The sequence below is a fragment of the Bos taurus genome, chromosome 10, assembly GCF_002263795.3.
Source record: "Bos taurus isolate L1 Dominette 01449 registration number 42190680 breed Hereford chromosome 10, ARS-UCD2.0, whole genome shotgun sequence".
Taxonomy (NCBI): Eukaryota; Metazoa; Chordata; class Mammalia; order Artiodactyla; family Bovidae; genus Bos; species Bos taurus.
In genome coordinates this window covers 69,839,790-69,857,212 of record NC_037337.1, presented here as the reverse complement: position 1 = coordinate 69,857,212, position 17,423 = coordinate 69,839,790, and the positions used below count along the sequence as shown (strand labels likewise).

General features: G+C 38.7%; 1 protein-coding gene across 2 annotated transcripts in view; it reads left to right on the top strand.

Annotated features, from left to right (window-relative positions):
• The first annotated feature begins 3,894 nt into the window (after nt 1–3,894).
• The window catches only part of CCDC198 (coiled-coil domain containing 198), a 33,430-nt gene continuing 19,901 nt past the window's right edge, over nt 3,895–17,423 (top strand). For both annotated transcript variants that reach the window (XM_005211905.5, XM_059890875.1), the window contains exons 1-2: nt 3,895–4,261; nt 7,279–7,361. In XM_005211905.5, coding sequence (XP_005211962.3) covers nt 4,039–4,261; nt 7,279–7,361 — 306 coding nt within the window. In that variant the 5' untranslated portion in view covers nt 3,895–4,038. The remainder of the gene's footprint in view (nt 4,262–7,278; nt 7,362–17,423) is intronic.

Sequence of the window (17,423 nt, the reverse complement as noted above, 5' to 3'; positions counted from 1 at the left end):
AGAGATATAAATTTGATCCAACTGATCTCATTTAACAGTTTATACAAGAAGCCTCAATTCACATTTTCTCCATTGGCTTTGCTTTAGCACTTTCAAATTGAGTAGGTCTGTTTGGACTCTCACCCTCACACCCAATATATGGATAAATATAGAGAGAAATAATCAATGGGAGGAAAACTAAGATTTGGGTCATATAACAACTCTGCTTAGTTGGCATCCAAACACATAATTCACATGGCTGAAAAAGCCCCCATGATTGCTTATCCATTACATACCAATTGCTGAAAAGGCTATAACTTTATCAAATGCATAGTTCAGGAATCCTGTAAGCATTTAGTATTTAAATCCCACTTACTGAAAGGCCAATGCATAGTAAGTAATCCATGTGTGAAATTAAATCCAACCCTAAGGAATATTTATATACATGTTGTTTTTAATCCTGTCTGAAGCCTTTCCAAGAAAATACTATGCTGAAGGATCAAAAGGCAATTTAACCAACCTGACTCCAAACTGCCAACCTCCTATTCCAAGGAATATCACATTAGCAATCACCATCTGCTTCAATAGAAAACATCCAAATAGATATGCCCATAGCCCACTTAAAAAAGAAGTTCATTTATCCAATATTAGGTTGCAGAAATTTTAAAATTACTACTCATGACTATAAAGAGCCATTGAGCATTGCATGCTTTTCTATTTGTATCTGCTTAGAGTCTATTGCTACTGCAGTCACCACTTCCTTTTTGATTCACACAGTACCGAGTGGGCTACCTGCTGGAAATCTGCCTTTCTTCATGGCAGCCTCTTAACCTCCAAGAGTCATTTTACTAAAGGAGTTGGGGAGGGCCAAGAGAGTGTGGATGACCCTGGGAAGTTTGTCAAAACTATGGCAAGAGCTATCAAATCACAATCCCACAAAGGTAGGTAATGTCACCACACAAGTAAAAGGGAAAAAAAGCTCTAGTCTTGCTGACTCTGATGAGATACTGTCATGCAAATTGGGCTGGAAAAGACTGTAAGGAAACTTAGAAGGCACCTAACCTGCTCTGTTACCCAACTCAGCCCTCTGTATTCAAAGGCAAAATTGTCTCTTATTAGACAAGAGGAACGGAGAAGGCAATGGCACCCCATTCCAGCACTCTTGCCTGGAAAATCCATGGACGGAGGAGCCTGGTAGGCTGCTGTCCATGGGGTCGCTAAGAGTTGGACACGACTAAGCGACTTCACTTTCACTTTTTACTTTCATGCATTGGAGAAGGAAATGGCAACCCACTCTAGTGTTCTTGCCTGGAGAATCCCAGGGATGGTGGAGCCTGGTGGGCTGCTGTCTATGGGGTCGCACAGAGTGGGACACGACTGAAGCGACGTAGCAGCAGCAGCAAAGAGGAAAATCCACCTATCTCCTCTGAGTGTGCACTGAGTTTCCATAGAATATAAATCCACTCAACAAGATTCCTTAACAGTTTTGCCCAAGTTGAGAGCGAACCAAAAACAAAAGCAGAGATTTCTGGCTGCAAAAAACAGCTTTGCAGCATTTGCTTTCCTTTTCTTCCTGCCTTTGGATCTAAAGGCTGAAGCACAGGTGAGAAGCAGGGCTAACAAGTGCGTGGTTCACACCACACCCTGCGTTCAGAGATTCCAGCACTGGGAGCCTATGCAAGGAAGCTGCCTGGGTGCTGCATGGTCAAGCTGTCTATGGAGCTGCTCCAAGTTGCAACTTCCATCCCTCACATGTGGAAATGGTACACCTAGCTCTTGATCCCTACTCCTCTTCATCTCCTCCAGCACCTCACCATCTTTTCTCTTCTCTGTGTCCTCTATCTTAATAAAGTTTTCTCTGGGCATTATCTTCAGATTTAGAAAAGTTTAACCCCTTCTCTGCTTTATCCTACAAATTTATAAACTTGCATTCTCATTTTATATTCATAAATTTTTAGTACTACATATAATATACACTATTTTTATCATCTTTACACACTATCATTGGCTATTCATAACCAGTCTTGAACTGGGGAAGGGTCATTATATATAAGTATCACTGATAGTCTGAGGAGTGGACAAGGTTTTGTGAATGAGAGTTTTTTGTTTTCCAAATCTCGTCATTAAGAAATCATATCCTATATACAAAACTCTATAGGTGAGGTCAAATTCTCCTTTTCCTCTTTTAATGAAATTGAAACTATTTTCACTATCATCATTCTAAGAAAAAGCATATAATAACTTTTAAAATAATAGATATAAAGCATTCTTGTTTCCTCAGTTAAACGGGTGCGTGCACACTCAATTGTGTCTAACTCTTTGGGACCCCCTGGATTGTAGCCCACCATTTTCTTCTGTCCAAGGAATTATAAACTCCTTTAGACAGGATTAAGTCTACTTTAATGGTTTCCGACCAATGAGTGATAAAGATACAGGCTAATGTTTACTTCAAATCTACTATATGTCAGGTACTATTCTAAGAGCTATAAATTAACTCATTCCTCATGATGCATTTCTATTAACTCCATTTTACAGATGAGAAAACTCAGGCATGGAATGGTTAAGTAATCTGCATGAGTTACAAAACTTGGAAGTAGTTAATGATAAATGGAAATAAACATGGCAGGAATCTTCATTTCTTTCATTATTTCCTGAGCAGCTAACCAACTTCCTCACATTCTCTACAGATATCTCAAAAGTAAACAATAGTAAATCAAAAAAATGAGAACTGAATGGTTCTCACTGGTCCAGATCCATGAAGTCCAGAGTTTCCAGTACAATTTCTAGTTCGTTAGCTTGCAATACTTTCCCTTGCTTTTAGAAATACTTAAACTAATTGTGTCCAAAAATAAACCTGACTAGATACTGTTCAACTATTTTAACCTTTATAATTAGTTTCTAGTTACCAAAAGTATTATTTGCAGATACTATTAATATATGATTCTCACTTACAAGGATTTCTGCCACAGAGAGGATTGTGTATAAAACACAAAGGGAGAAAATTAAACTCAGATTTCTTTTTCGATGAACTCTATTGGCTTATAAGAATTTCCAAACCTATGTTAGCCTCTTAGCAGATGACTTTTGCAAAAGTAAAAAAAATACATACCTTTGAACTTCTCTGTATCCCTGTAGGGATGTGATGAAAACATAAATAATCTATGCTCATGGACAATTAGAAACTGAAAGTGAGTTCTGCTTCTACATATAAAGAAAGAATAAAATAAAAATCACCCACAATCCCATCATTCAAAAATCACTGTTCAACATTTCAGCACATTTATCTTCAGTCTTTTTTTTTTTTTCAATTTTTTTTAAACAAAACAAATAGGCCATCTTTGAGTTTGCTTTTTTGTCATCATTGTTGTTGTTTCTAACATATCTTTGTCTTTTGCTTGAACTATTCAAGACGTTTGTCCCCTCATTCCCAGGATTAAACTGCTATTGTCTCCCTACCCTTCTGTAATGTGTTCATCTCCTTCAAAGGCAATTCAAATTATTGACAGAAAAATCATTTTAGTTATTCTGCTGTTTCCTATTTGGAAGATAAATTCTTCAATTAAAGTTAAGGATTAACAAAGCCCTAGGTGATTAGCTCCCAACATTTCCAAAGGGGACTTAGCTCTTCTCAGTTGGTAATTCTTACAGATGATGGCTAAAGGTATGCACAATGAAAGGGTCAAATTGAGGTTCTCTGAACCTCTGCTCTCTATTTCTGTTAATGGCCTTCCTGGTGTTAGAGATTTGTTTAATGATCAATAGTGGTTTCTCTTCCTACCACTGAGTGTTTCAGAAAGTAGCATAACCAAGTCAATGTTTAACTGGATTCTTTGGGTCTGAAATGGCCAAGTAGGAGTTGAAGGGAAGTCTCCATAGAAACCAACCTCCCAGGAAGTGGCCAAAGGATTAGTGTGAAGTGAAATAAAGCCACACAGATGTCACGAAGGGAGGAAATACTTTGGAGCTGGGCTAACTTCAGAAGTTCCTTGATTAAATTAAGCCACTTTAAAGGCCCCAAACCACCAACCTCATGGTTTTATGGAGTGTCTTTAATGTGAAATGGGCCTGAGTCACTCTAAGCCTCACCCAAGGGTGACCAAGGTAGTACCTTTGCAAAACAAAGAGGAAGAGACTCCCTTGGCTGGCCCTGTGGACTTTGCATTCACTCAGAATCTGGAAGAAAACAGTTTATATTCATTTGCAAGACTGCAGGACCGGAATAAAGCTTTAGAAGGGCAGTTGCCGCCTCTACGAGAGACCTGGTATGGAAGATATTCTGAAGGTAAATGTAAAACCCAGCAAGAAATTTGTGGAGAGCTACTGATAGATTAACCTGTCTACCTCTATAATCTATGAAGTTTCTTAATTGTTGAAATATAAAAGAACATTTGTCAACAGGAGGTAATGTTTGTCTATTTTAAGTATTCTGGGCACGTTAGAATAGCTGTGTGAACTGGGAACTAAGGGCTTTCCATCATTCCACACGAGAAGGAAATAATCATTTTGTGTCAGCTTGGTTTATAGTCCTTTTGATATTTATACCTAGCTTTGCCAGGCAATTAAAATTCTTTTCCAATAGACCTTAGATGTGACAAATACTGTTTCATTCCACTTAAATGAGATGACTATGAGTCAAATTTATAGTCAGAAAGTACAATGGTAGATGCTAGGGGCCAGGGGGCAGAGAAGGTAATGGCACCCCACTCCAGTACTCTTGCCTGGAAAATCCCATGGACGGAGGAGCCTGGTGGGCTGCAGTCCATGGGGTCGCTAGGAGTCGGACACAACTGAGCAATTTCACTTTCACTTTTCACTTTCACGCATTGGAGAAGGAAATGGCAACCCACTCCAGTGTTCTTGCCTGGAGAATCCCAGGGACAGGGGAGCCTGGTGGGTTGCTGTCTATGGGGTCGCACAGAGTCGGACACGACTGAAGCGACTTAGCAGCAGCAGGGGCCAGGAGGAGAGGTGGGAATGGGGAATTAGTGTTTAATGGGTCAGAGTTTCAGTCTAGGAAAGTGAAAAGTTTGGGAGATGGATGATGGTGAGAGTTGCACAACAATGTGAATGTACTGATCTGCATAAATATGGTTTGTATAAATATAGTTAAATATGACTAAAAGAGTATGTTTTATATTATGTGACTTTTACCACAATAAAAAAATTAAACCAGTTCCACAGATAAAAATGTGATTATGATAATCATGCATTTCAGTTGGATTTTAAATGTAAATCAATCTCTCCAGTACCATTTCATGCATCAGGCTTTGTTGTTTTGAAAGCAGTACTATAGAAGTGAATCCATTCTGATGTGCAATTGGAAACCACTTCAATCTGAACTCATTTATTGCAGTACAGATGAGTGGATGGGGCACCCTCTCCCCAACCCCTGATTCTTCATGATCATCTGCAGAACTAAGAGAATTTTTCCCATTATGATGGGAAGATCCAAGCCAGAAAGGGCTATAAATTCTCCTGTGGCATTTTACAAGATATAAAATATTTTATGACAATCATGATGATACTTAAACAGATGATACTTAGACATTCTAACCTGGGAAGAGATACATGCATATATACATATGTATATGTGATATATATACACACATACACACATATGTACATTATTTTTTTTCTTTTCTTCACATTCTGTATTATTAACACAAGTAAGTTGCTAGTATTGGCCAGGATATATATATTCTGTGTGTGTGTATATATATACGCATTCCTTTTCAGTACCTAGTAAGTCTTAGATCTAGACCGAGTACTAGTACTAGGTAGGTATCTAGACCTAGTACCTAGATCTAGAATGATCTTCATGGCTACTTTCTATAGAACTGATAACCTTTGACTGGTTCTATATAGCCTTTTGTTGTTGTTTGACTTTCTAAGCATGTTAGTAGGAATATTCTTCTTAGACTCATTGAATAATTCATTTTTTATCTAAACCTTCCATCTAGAGTTTTAAGATTTTGATAACCAAAGGGTAAAAGCTGATTCTAATGTGCTAGAGTCTAACTTGGAAATATTCTTATTTTTGAAATCGCAAAATCACATTAATAATAAATAACAATGGGATGGCAAGCATTCTGAACACTATTTCAAGAGACCCACATTGTAACCCCAGCTTCACCAAATACCAAATAGTATGACTTTAGGCAAGTTGCTTCATTAATTTTCTTCACCTGTAAATCAAAGGTAAAAGTAACACATGCCTATACTACTTCAGGAGAAGCAAATTAAATAATAGGGTGATATTACCCAAATCATAGCATAAAAATAAGGTGTAGTCACATTGCTGAAATATATTTTGCTGAAAATATTTACATTTTAAAATCCAACATGTTTTGGGTCTTGCTTGATATCCTGGTATTCTTGAAAGAAAAGAAGGTCATAGAGATATTCTTCAGGTGATCATTCAAATGTTTTAAGGATAGAAACACATAATTACCCAGGAATTTTTCCATTTAAAATGCAAAGTGGGACTACAGGATAGTCTGCACAACAATCTCAACATCAGAATGCATCCAGATTGTTATGAGGAAAGGACAAGGAGGTCATTCACGTAGCATTGGTTATGGTAGTAGTCCCAAGGGCCCAGGCTAATCAAACTGAAAAATGAAATCCACATGGATCTGTTGAGCTTCTCTGTTTCCTAATGAGCTTCTCTGGTTCATTAACACTGTAGCCCTGGGTTATTTCATCAAGAAGAATATTGATATATTGTATTAGAGAGGCAACTTGTGGGAATTTATTTCCCTACTTGCAGTGGGAGAGTGGATTATTTAATTGGGAACATTCAATGATAAGCATTGCATATTCCTATTACACACTCAAGTTCCATTTCTTTATCACCTCTCTAATAACTATCCATCTATTAATCTATTATACCTGAAAAGAGAACTTATTTTCACTTCTTAAAGTTATGGTTTTTTTCTGATTTCTATTTATTTGGGAGGGATTTCATAAAATTAAAACAAATCAATGTTTCTATTTTCCATGTCTGAATAACATTTCTAGTCAATACATTGTTAAATGTGCAATTATTCCTTTAAATATTAATCGGGGAGGAAATGAGGAAAGCAGAAATTAAATCCTGAGTCTAGGCTAATATTCTATCATTTGCCATTATGTGGGCCCCTGCTTTGTATTTTTCGTCTTCACATTCAGCCTATTGGTTAGATATACAGAACTAAAGATACAAAATGGCGTTAACAAAGTCTAATAACTAATGATGAATTTAATGTCATAGGAAATTGCTTTTAATGGTTTGTTTTTGTTTCTCTCCAACCCTTCAAGGGCCGAGGGCCATGTATTTTGACTTCCCACTGGAACAGCAAGAAACAAGTATTATTAAAAGGCATCCACCCCGAAGACTTCAAGTAAGATGCATTTAAAAGGCTTCATAAGGAATTTCTTGGATTTAATGGTAATATCCCTTTTTAACTATAATCATATAAGAGGGATATTGACAATGACTAAGCTAATGAGAATGATGGTGTTATTAAAGAGAATGCTGTCAATGTAAACCATATTTCTTTAGGATTTCCTTTTGTAATGATTTCACGTTTAAGACCACCACCAATGGAAGCAGGTATAGTACCAAAGATATAGGTATGAAGGGACACAAAGGATCTGAATCTTGCACTGATCAATTGAATGACTGTGGGGCAATCATGGTAACATATAACAGTAACAACTACTATAACTAATTACCACCTATACAAGTCTGTTACACTCTAAGCAACAATGATCTTGTCATTCATTTAATTTTCATACCCCTCAATGAGAAAGGAAGGATTATCCTTGTTTTATACATGTGCTTCAGAGAGTTAAGTAACTTGCCCAAGGACAGCAGGGGCCACATATCAACCAGGCCTCCAAAGCCTGTGCTCTTAACCATTGGCATAGATGATCTCTACAGTCCTTCTATCCCTAACCTTTCATCATTCGAAATGTTTAGTTAACGAAATTGAGAACACTGAATTTAAGGCTTCCTAGGTGGAGAAGGCAATGGCACCCCACTCCAGTACTTTTGCCTGGAAAATCCCATGGACAGAGAAGCCTCGTAGGCTGCAGTCCATGGGGTCGCAAAGAGCTGGACACGATTGAGTGATTTCACTTTCACTTTTCACTTTCATGCACTGGAGAAGGAAATGGCAACCCACTCCAGCGTTCTTGCCTGGAGAATCCCAAGGATGGCGGAGGCTGTGGGCTGCCATTTATGGGGTCACGCAGAGTTGGATACAACTGTAGCAACTTAGCAGCAGCAGCAGGTGGCACTAGCAGTAAAGAACCCGCCTGCCAGTGCAGGAGATGTAAGAGACAAAGGTTAGATCCCTGGGTCCAAAAGATGCCCTGGGGGAGGGCATGGCAACCCACTCCAGTATTCCTGCCTGGAGAATCCCATGGACAGAGGAAGCTGGCGGATTTTAGTCCATAGGGTCACAAAGAGTCAGACAAGACTGAAGCGACTTTAACACACTGATTTCAAGGCAGCAAAGCAGGAGTTTTAAATGCATCACCCCTTCCACTGCAGGGTCACAGGTTTGAACCATTTTTTTTTTTTTTAAAGAAAAAAAAAAAAAAGAAATGCATCACCTTAATAAATATTTAATGAATTCCCTGTAGAGACCTATAAATTTTAAGAACCCTCATCCTAGAAAGGGAAAGAGATCCATCTGAATGGGTCCTCTGAAGTGAGCATCAGCTAAAAGGAGGGTTTGGAGCTCTCTTGTGAACAGGATCTATCACTGATATTTGAAAAATGGAATTGGAATCAAACCCCACCTGCTACACAACTCAGTCAGGGGTATCTGAGCTCATTTGTTGGGGATTATTTCTATTTAAGTTGGTTTTTATTTACCTGTCTTCTCCAGAAGCTCACAATCATTATTTGAGTGATTATAGCTTTTGGTTACCAAAAAAGGAGGATCTTTTCCCAAAATATTAGAAACCTAAAAATATTGTTTAGTCAATGGAAAATAAAGTGCAATTCTATCAAGTTGATATATAATTTTTAACATTTTGAGCCTATCTCTACCTAAAGTGCTAATTTTAAAACTTACATTTTGTTTCTAAATCATTATAAATCAAAGGCTTCCTTTCAAAGAAGCTCGTATTATATGTTCCTGTGAAGCCTCTAAGCTGAATAACTCAAAAGGAAGATTATTACTATAAACAGTGAAAAACATTTGTGTAGGAGTTTATAGTCCACAGAGTCCTTTTTTATATCTATCAACCATAAATAAGCTAAAGGCAGGCTTTGACTTTCTCAAGTCAATCAAACTCAAAAAGAAATTTGGTATTTCAGAGTCAAAGACTGCCTCCCCACATCCCAACCAACCACCTTAAAAATGAAGAATCAAAATGAATTATTTGAGCATACAAACTACATTCAGTCTTATATCTTAAGTCACTAACACAGTATGTATCCCTTGAAAGTTTATGAATAAATGAATTAATGGACAGATGAATGAATGAAACCCATTATCCTGGTGAGACTTCCCAGGTGGCTTTAGTGGTGAAGAACCTGCCTGTGAATGCAGGAGACAGAGATGCAGGTTCGACCCTGGGTCGGCAAGATGCCCTGGAGATGGAAATGGCAACCCACTCCAGTAGTCTTGTCTGGAGAGCCCCAGGGACAGTCTACAGTTCATGGGGTTGCAAAGAGTCAGATATAACTGAAGTGAATTAGCACACACAGCACATCCCTACTTGGAAAAAAAAAAAGTGACCTCCCTACAATTTCATATCTGTAGCATCACTGTACTGGAAGTCAAATGGACTAGCCAAAGCAACCAATGTGATAATTTATAATGATATAGGAGTTTTTTTTTAATGAACTCAAAAGTTGGGAGGCACCTAGACTTCAGGGAAGAGCTATGTCTTAGAACCTGAAAGGCAGAAGAACTCGCTTTCTGTGCATCCGCTTTCTCTCTCCTTTCTGGTTGACTTTCTCTAGTCCTCAAGACTATTTGGTGAAATTTGGCCACATTGAATTTGCATCTCATAATTCTAGTCAAACAGACAAACTTGTCTAGCCCTCTTGGCTCTAATTCCAAATTCCTGGGAGATTTTTAAAATAGTATTGGCTCAGCTTTCCTCGTGATTCTAGCTCTGTTCCAATGAGCTATGACCAAAGAATATGCTCATACAGTAGAAGTGTGAGCAGGGGAGCCTCCCTTCCTCCCACCAATTACCACTCCATGTAGATTATAGAGGCAGCTCCCAGAGAAGAGGGAAATCACTGGGAACTTGGCAGACACTCCCAAAGATATCAACTATAATTATCTTCACAAATGAGGCTCAGCACATTTTCCACCACAAATGGATTTTTGAGAGAATAATAAATGCTAGGTTCCCATGACATGCTAATTAATAGCCTAATCCCTGCCAAAGAAAATTATAAAAGTATTTTTAATTATTAAACCAAATCTAATTGCAACCTAAATAATTTGAGTTTCATATTTGGCACACTCCACTTCCTGAACATCTAATAACTCCTCAAGTAAAGAGCAGGTCTTGAACTAAGGTTCTCTAGCTCGGAGATGCTGAGATCTGAGAAGCTCTGCCAGGGAGCCCTGACTCAAATGTATCTGCCCCATGTTGAAGAGGTGATCATCACTAACCTTTCTGAGAGATTCACCTTCTCATCCAACCATCTCGGGTCCAGCCTAAGGTGGAAATAGTCTTCCACCCCTACCCCATATAGAGTTTCCTCAAATGATCTCCTTGGATGACTCCTTCATGTCCAATAAAGTTTAGCTGCTCAGTCATGGCCAACTCTTTTTGACTCATGGACTGTGGCCAGCCAGGCTCCTCTGTCCATAGAATTCTCCAGGCAAGAATACTGGAGTGGTTGCCATTCCCTTCTCCAGGAGATTTTCTTGACTCTGGGATCAAACCTAGATCTCCTGCATAGCAGGCAGATTCTCAAAGATTTGCTTAAATCTCACTTTTCCTTTAAGGCTTACATGACAACCTATTGACAACTGCAGCTCTTACTCTTGACACTCCTGATTCCCTTGACTCTTCACTGTTTTTTTCTCTGGAGCACTTATTTCCATCTAACACACTAAGCAATTTGCTTACATATTAGGTTCATTGTGTGTTTTTTCCACCACCTCCCAACCCCTCAAATTCCACCCCAGTGCTAGAGTATAATCTTCACAGAGGCAGGGAATTTTGTCTGCTGTCTTCGCTACACATCTAAGTGCCTAGAGCAGTAGCTAGCACATAAATGGTGATTTATAAGTATGCATTAATCAATGTTGAAAGAATGAATGGAGAGGAGAGAAAGATGAGCATCAACCTGGATAATTCATTACACTGTTTGAGGTCTTAGACAATTTGTCACAAACTTATTCTCTCTCAACGTTTCTAATCCTTTGCCCATTTTCTATAGTCTCTTTCTTTGATGGGTGAGAGTTCCTTGTATGCTTTAGATCCAGCCCTTTGTTACTTATGTGTGTTGCAAGTATCTTCTGTCTATGGTTTGCCTTTTCATTTTGTGTGCATGTGTGTGCTTGTGTGTACACAAAGAGTTTGATGTTGTCACATTTCTCAATCTTTATCTCTGTTTTCTATCTCATATTTTGTCAAAGAAATTTTTAAATTCCCCAAGTTCATAAGGATATTTTTATTTCCAAAATTTATAATCTTTAACTTTTCACATTTAGGTCCTAATCCATCTATTTAAGATGGATTAAATTAATTAATCCATTAAATTCAGGTGTGAAGTTGGAATCTGATCTTATGTTTTTTTCCATTTGATGAGTCTCTTGTCCCAGAACTGCTTATGGAATCATCCTTTGTGACCATTGATTTGAAATGTTACTTCTGTCATATATCTGACACCCATAGCTCAGTGAGTCTGTTTCTGAGTCCTCTCTTCTGTTGAACTGGCCTATTTATGTATCCACAGGAATTCTTTTCTATGTACCTTTAAGCTAAGTCTTAATATCTAGGATGGCAAGTTCCTTTGCCTTTTTCTTCTTCAGAATTGTCTTTGCGATTTATGGTCCTTTGCTCTTCCATGTAAAGTTTGGTTCTTCCTGTCAAGTTCCACAAAAAACCTTTTCAGCATTCTGATTGGAATGCATCCATGGAATAATGTGGGGGAAATTAACCACATTTACAATATCGTTTTTTAAACCATGAACTTGGTATAAATAATTAACTCAAATTTTCTTTTAGGTCTTTCAATAATATTTCATTTCTCTACAGGGGCCTTGTGTGATGTATTCTTAGGTTTGTTTCGCTACGTCTGTATCAGGGTTCAACCAGAGAAACAGAATCTATAAAAGGAGGTATATATCAAAAGACTTATTACAAGTTACATGATGGTTACATGATTTGGAGGATAATTGACAAGGCAAGGTTAAATCATAGGACAGGCTATCAGAAAGGGTAGATTGGAACTGCAGGGCATCAGCTGAAGCTGCTAACCACAAGTAGAATTTCCTCTTCTTCAGGAAAACCTCAGCTTTGCTCTTAAGGCCTTCCAATTGATTGAATCAGGCCCACCCAGATTATCTAAAATAATCTTCCAAGGTTGTGTGGTAGTTTAGTCACTAAGTCATGTCCAACTCTTGTGACCCCATGGACTGTAACCCACCAGTCTCCTCTGTCCATGGGGTTCTCCAGGCTAGAGTACTGGAGTGGGTTGCCATTTCCTCTCCAGGGGATCTTCCTGACCCAGAGATTGAGCCCCAGTCTCCTGCACTGCAGGCAGTTTTTTAACTGAGCTACCAGGGAAGCCCCTTAATCTTTTTTACTTAAAGTCAACTGATTACTGACTTTAATTGAATCTGCAAAAGAATTTCACAGGAGCTCCTAGATTACTGTTTGAATAACTGTACACTGTAACCTAACCAAGCTGACACATACAACTACAACTGGCCATCAAAATATCTCATTTGGTTTTTCTATCCTACTATGAATGAGGTATTTTTCCCATTTAATTTTCTAAAAGATTATTGGTGAATAAGAAAGCTAATCATGTTTATATATTAAATTTTGAGTTCCACAACTTGATAGAAATACCTTGGTAATTCTAAATGTCTATAGATTCTTTCTGATTTTCTACATAGACAATATGTTCTATAAACAAGAATAATTTTTTCTATTTCTCCCCAATTGTGCCTCATACAGATTTTCTTGACTTTTGCAATGAATAAAACTTCCCTTGCAATGCTGAACCCAAGCAGTAATAATGGACATACCTTGCCTTATCCATGTCATTAATGAGACTGATTCTAAAACTAAATACATTTGCAATAGAATTTTGATAGGTGCTTGTCAGAGTCCCCAAAGGATAAAGATAGTATGTTCAAATTAGGGTAAGTCAGGGAAGTTTTCTTTACAAGTAATAGGGTTTCCCCAGTGGCTCAGCAGTAAAGAGTCCACTTGCAATGCAGAAGATTCATAAGAAGTGGATTTGATTCCGGGGTCAAGAAGATCCCCTGGAGGAAGAAATGGCAACCCACTATAGTATTCTTGCCTGAAAAGTCCCATTGACAGAGGAACCTGTTAGGCCACAGTCCATGGGGTTGCAAAGAGCTGGACATGACTGAGTGACTGAGCACTCAAAAAAACAGCATGGATAAGGGGTGTTGGAGAAGACTCTTGAGAGTCCCTTGGACTGCAAGGAGATCCAACCAGTCCATCCTAAAGGAGATCAGTCCTGGGTGTTCACTGGAAGGACTGATGTTGAAGCTGAAACTCCAATACTTTGGCCACCTGATGTGAAAAGCTGACTCACTGGAAAAGACCCTGTTGCTGGGAAAGATTAAAGGCAGGAGGAGAAGGGGACGACGGAGGATGAGATGGTTGGATGGCATCACTGACTCAATGGACATGAGTTTGGGTAAACTCCAGGAGTTGGTGATGGACATGGAGGTCCATGGGGTCTCAAAGAGTCGGACATGACTGAGCGACTGAACTGAAGGGGAACCAGAGAGGGTATTGCAATAGCCACTAGTGGCAGCTGAGAAGTGGCTATATTTAGCACAAAGGACTTCTAGAACCTAGAAAGGGAGAGTGAGGTAGAGGAAGCTGCTTTGAGAGGAGGGTGGGACACGGCCAAGCCAATATGACTGCAGGGAGGGAGACAGAGGAAGAAATATCCTGACTCCATTCTCTTTCTTCTCTCAGATGTCCTACCAGGGTTCTTTAGTAGCTGACCCAACTGGAAGCCAGAAAGCAGGAGAAACTGCTTACTCTCTTACAGGCAGAGAACAGAGTAATGTGATAAGTGGATCTGAAGAAATAAATAGAAGCTATCTGGCACAATGCTTTTTACTAAATTACCAACATTTCTCTCATTTATCTTATTCCTAGTATGCTGCAAGTTTTTCCCAGGGCTGAGTGTTAAATTTTACTGATGTTTTTATTAAATAATTATTAAATAACCTATTAAAATGATCCTATGGATTTTCTTTTTAACCAGTTGATCTAATATATTACACTAATAGATTTTATGATGTGAACCATGCTTGCCTTCCTGATATAAACCCTACTTGGTCATGAGATATATATACACACACAGAAATACACTGCTGAATTTTATGTGCTTAGGGTTTTTATATATATTTTCATAAGTGGAATTGTCCTATAATTTCTTTATATATTTTTCCAGTTTTTTTCCCCTCGAGGTTATACTAGTTTTATAAAGTGAATTGATTACTTTTCCCTCTTTTCTGTTCTCTAAAACATTTGATTTAACATAGTTCTTATCTATTCCTTAAAAATTTAATAAAATGGGCCTGGTGTAAAATAGATAGCTAGTATTGTATATAGCACATGGAGCTCAGCTCGATGCTCTGTGAAGACCTAGAGGTAGGGTGGGAAATGGGGGTGGAAAGCCAAGAGTATGGGGATCAGATCAGATGCTCAGTCGTGTCCGATTCTTTGCGACCCCATGAATCGCAGCACGCCAGGCCTGATTCAGGCTTCCCTGGTGGCTTAGTGGTGAAGAATTTGCCTGCCAATGCAGGAGACGTGGGTTCGATCCCTGGAATGAGAAGATCCCCTGGCAGAGGAAATGGCAACCCACTCCAATATTCTTGTCTGGGAAATCTCACGGACAGAGGAGCCTGGCAGTCTACAGTCCATGGGATGGCAAAGAGTCAGACACGACTGAGCGACTAAGCACATATGCATGCAAAACTGATTCACTGTTGTACAGCAGAAATTAAAACAATGTTGTATAGCATCTATACTCCAATAAAAACAAAAAACAGAACTGTGAAACCATCTTTGATCACTTGGAATTTGGTGGAGAAAGAAAGTGAAGTTGTTCAGTCGTGTCCGACTCTTTGCGACCCCATGGACTGTAGCCTACCAGGCTCCTCAGTCCATGGGATTTTCCAGGCAAGAATACTGGAGTGGGTTGACATTTCCTTCTCCAGGGCATCTTCCCCACCCAGGGATTGAAACCAGGTCGCCCGCATTGTAGGCAGACGCTTTACTGTCTGAGCCACCAGGGAAGTCTAGTAACTTAATTAGTAAAAGAATGGTTCTTAGTTGATTTGTTATCTTATTTCTTCCTGATTTAACTTTTTAAATTTATATTTCCCAGAAAACTATCCATTTTTCTAAGCTTTTGAATTTATTGTTGTAAAGAATAAAGTCTCAGCTTCTTTATATTCAACTTTTTGATAACACCTGTAAAACAAATCTGGCTTACACTTTGATACAGCCCTTAGACTGGGTAAAGAGGTGAGTACAGCTCAGTCCCTGAGTTTAAACCATGAGCCTGGCTTTACGTTTCCTCCTTATATGAAGCATTTTTTAGGTCTCTTTAGCCTATGGAAATAACTAACAGCCAACAGGAGCCCTAAATGGCTTACGAATTAGCTTCCCCCAAGTTTTCTGTTCTGCTTTCTGATCTAAAGAGGTATTATCTTATATTAAAGCCTGACCACATCTTTTTGGTTTATGTTTTATTTTTCATTGCCAGATATTTGAATCAAAGAATGTTACTGAAATGTGAACTCATTGCAAAGCCTTGACCAGAAATTCCGCCTTGGCCTGATGATTTCTTGCTCCTTTGGACAACTTTACCTTTCTCCTAGAAACTTAAAGAACACATTCTTAAGTCTTGATACCAAACACACTTTATAGTTTCTTCCAGTTGATCCTGCCACCTTTATCTTCGTGCTAGTAAGCAGAAGCAATCATCTCAGGTTGGAACTTGTCAGCAAGCTCTGTGACTTATGCTTGATGTAATCTCCTTTCCTGAATCTCCTTGCTGACATTCCACCACTTATTATCCTGACCATTTGTTTTATTTGAGAAGCTGAATAATCCATAAATCTTTAGACATATCATTTTTTATATCATGAATTTTAAAAAGGCATCATTCTACCAATTCATCAGTAATTCCTCCCATTGTGTTTTCTCTGAAGATGATAAAGTGAAGCTTTATCTTGCTTTCCAGGCAAGGAAAAAGAACATTGATATGAACCCAGAATTCTGAAGGAATTTCATTTGACCAGTTTGTTGGGAGAAGCTAGCTTTCCAACACTTTTTTTTCTGCAGTGCTTCTCAGGCTAAGAGCAGATGATTTAACTGAGGGATCCTATTTGCAATGTTAGCTGCTGCCATCTAGTGCCCTTTGTGGAGAAATGGCATTCTTTAGGTTCTTTTCAAGGCCACAAAGTAATTGCCTAGGAGGAGTACTTAAAAGATTACGGCTACTACAGAGCCCCGGTTCGAGTTTCCTGAGCCATACAGCAAGTTTCCATTGGCTATCTATTTTACATATGGTAACATAAGTTTCCATGTTACTCTTTCCATACATCTCACCCTCTGCTCCCCTCTCCCCATGTCCATAAGTCTATTCTCTATTTCTGTTTCTCCACTGCTGCCCTGAAAATAAATTCTTCAGTACCATTTTTCTAGATTTCATCTATATGCATTAGAATATGGTATTTATCACTCTGACTCACTTCACTCTGATAGGTTCTAGGTTCATCCACCTCATTAGAACTGACTTGAACACATTCCTTTTTATGGCTGAGTAAAATTCCATTGTGTATATGTACCACAACTTCTTTATCCATTCATCTGTCAGTGGACATCTAGGTTGCTTCCATGTTCTAGCTATTGTGAACAGTGCTGCAGTGAACAATGGGATACATGTGTCTTTTTCAATTTTGGTTTCCTCAGGATATATGCCTAGGAGTGGGATTGCTGGGTCATATGGTGGTTTTATTCCTAGTTCTTTAAGGAATCTCCTTGCCATCTTCCACAGCAGCTGTATCAATTTACACTCCCACCAATGCAAGAGCGTTCCCTTTTCTCCACACATTTATTGTTTGTAGACTTTTGGATTGGGATGGGGAGGGAGATGGTAAGGAGGTTCAAAAGGGAGGGGATATATGTATATATATATGTGTGTGTATACATATATCCCTACATGTGTGTGTATACATATA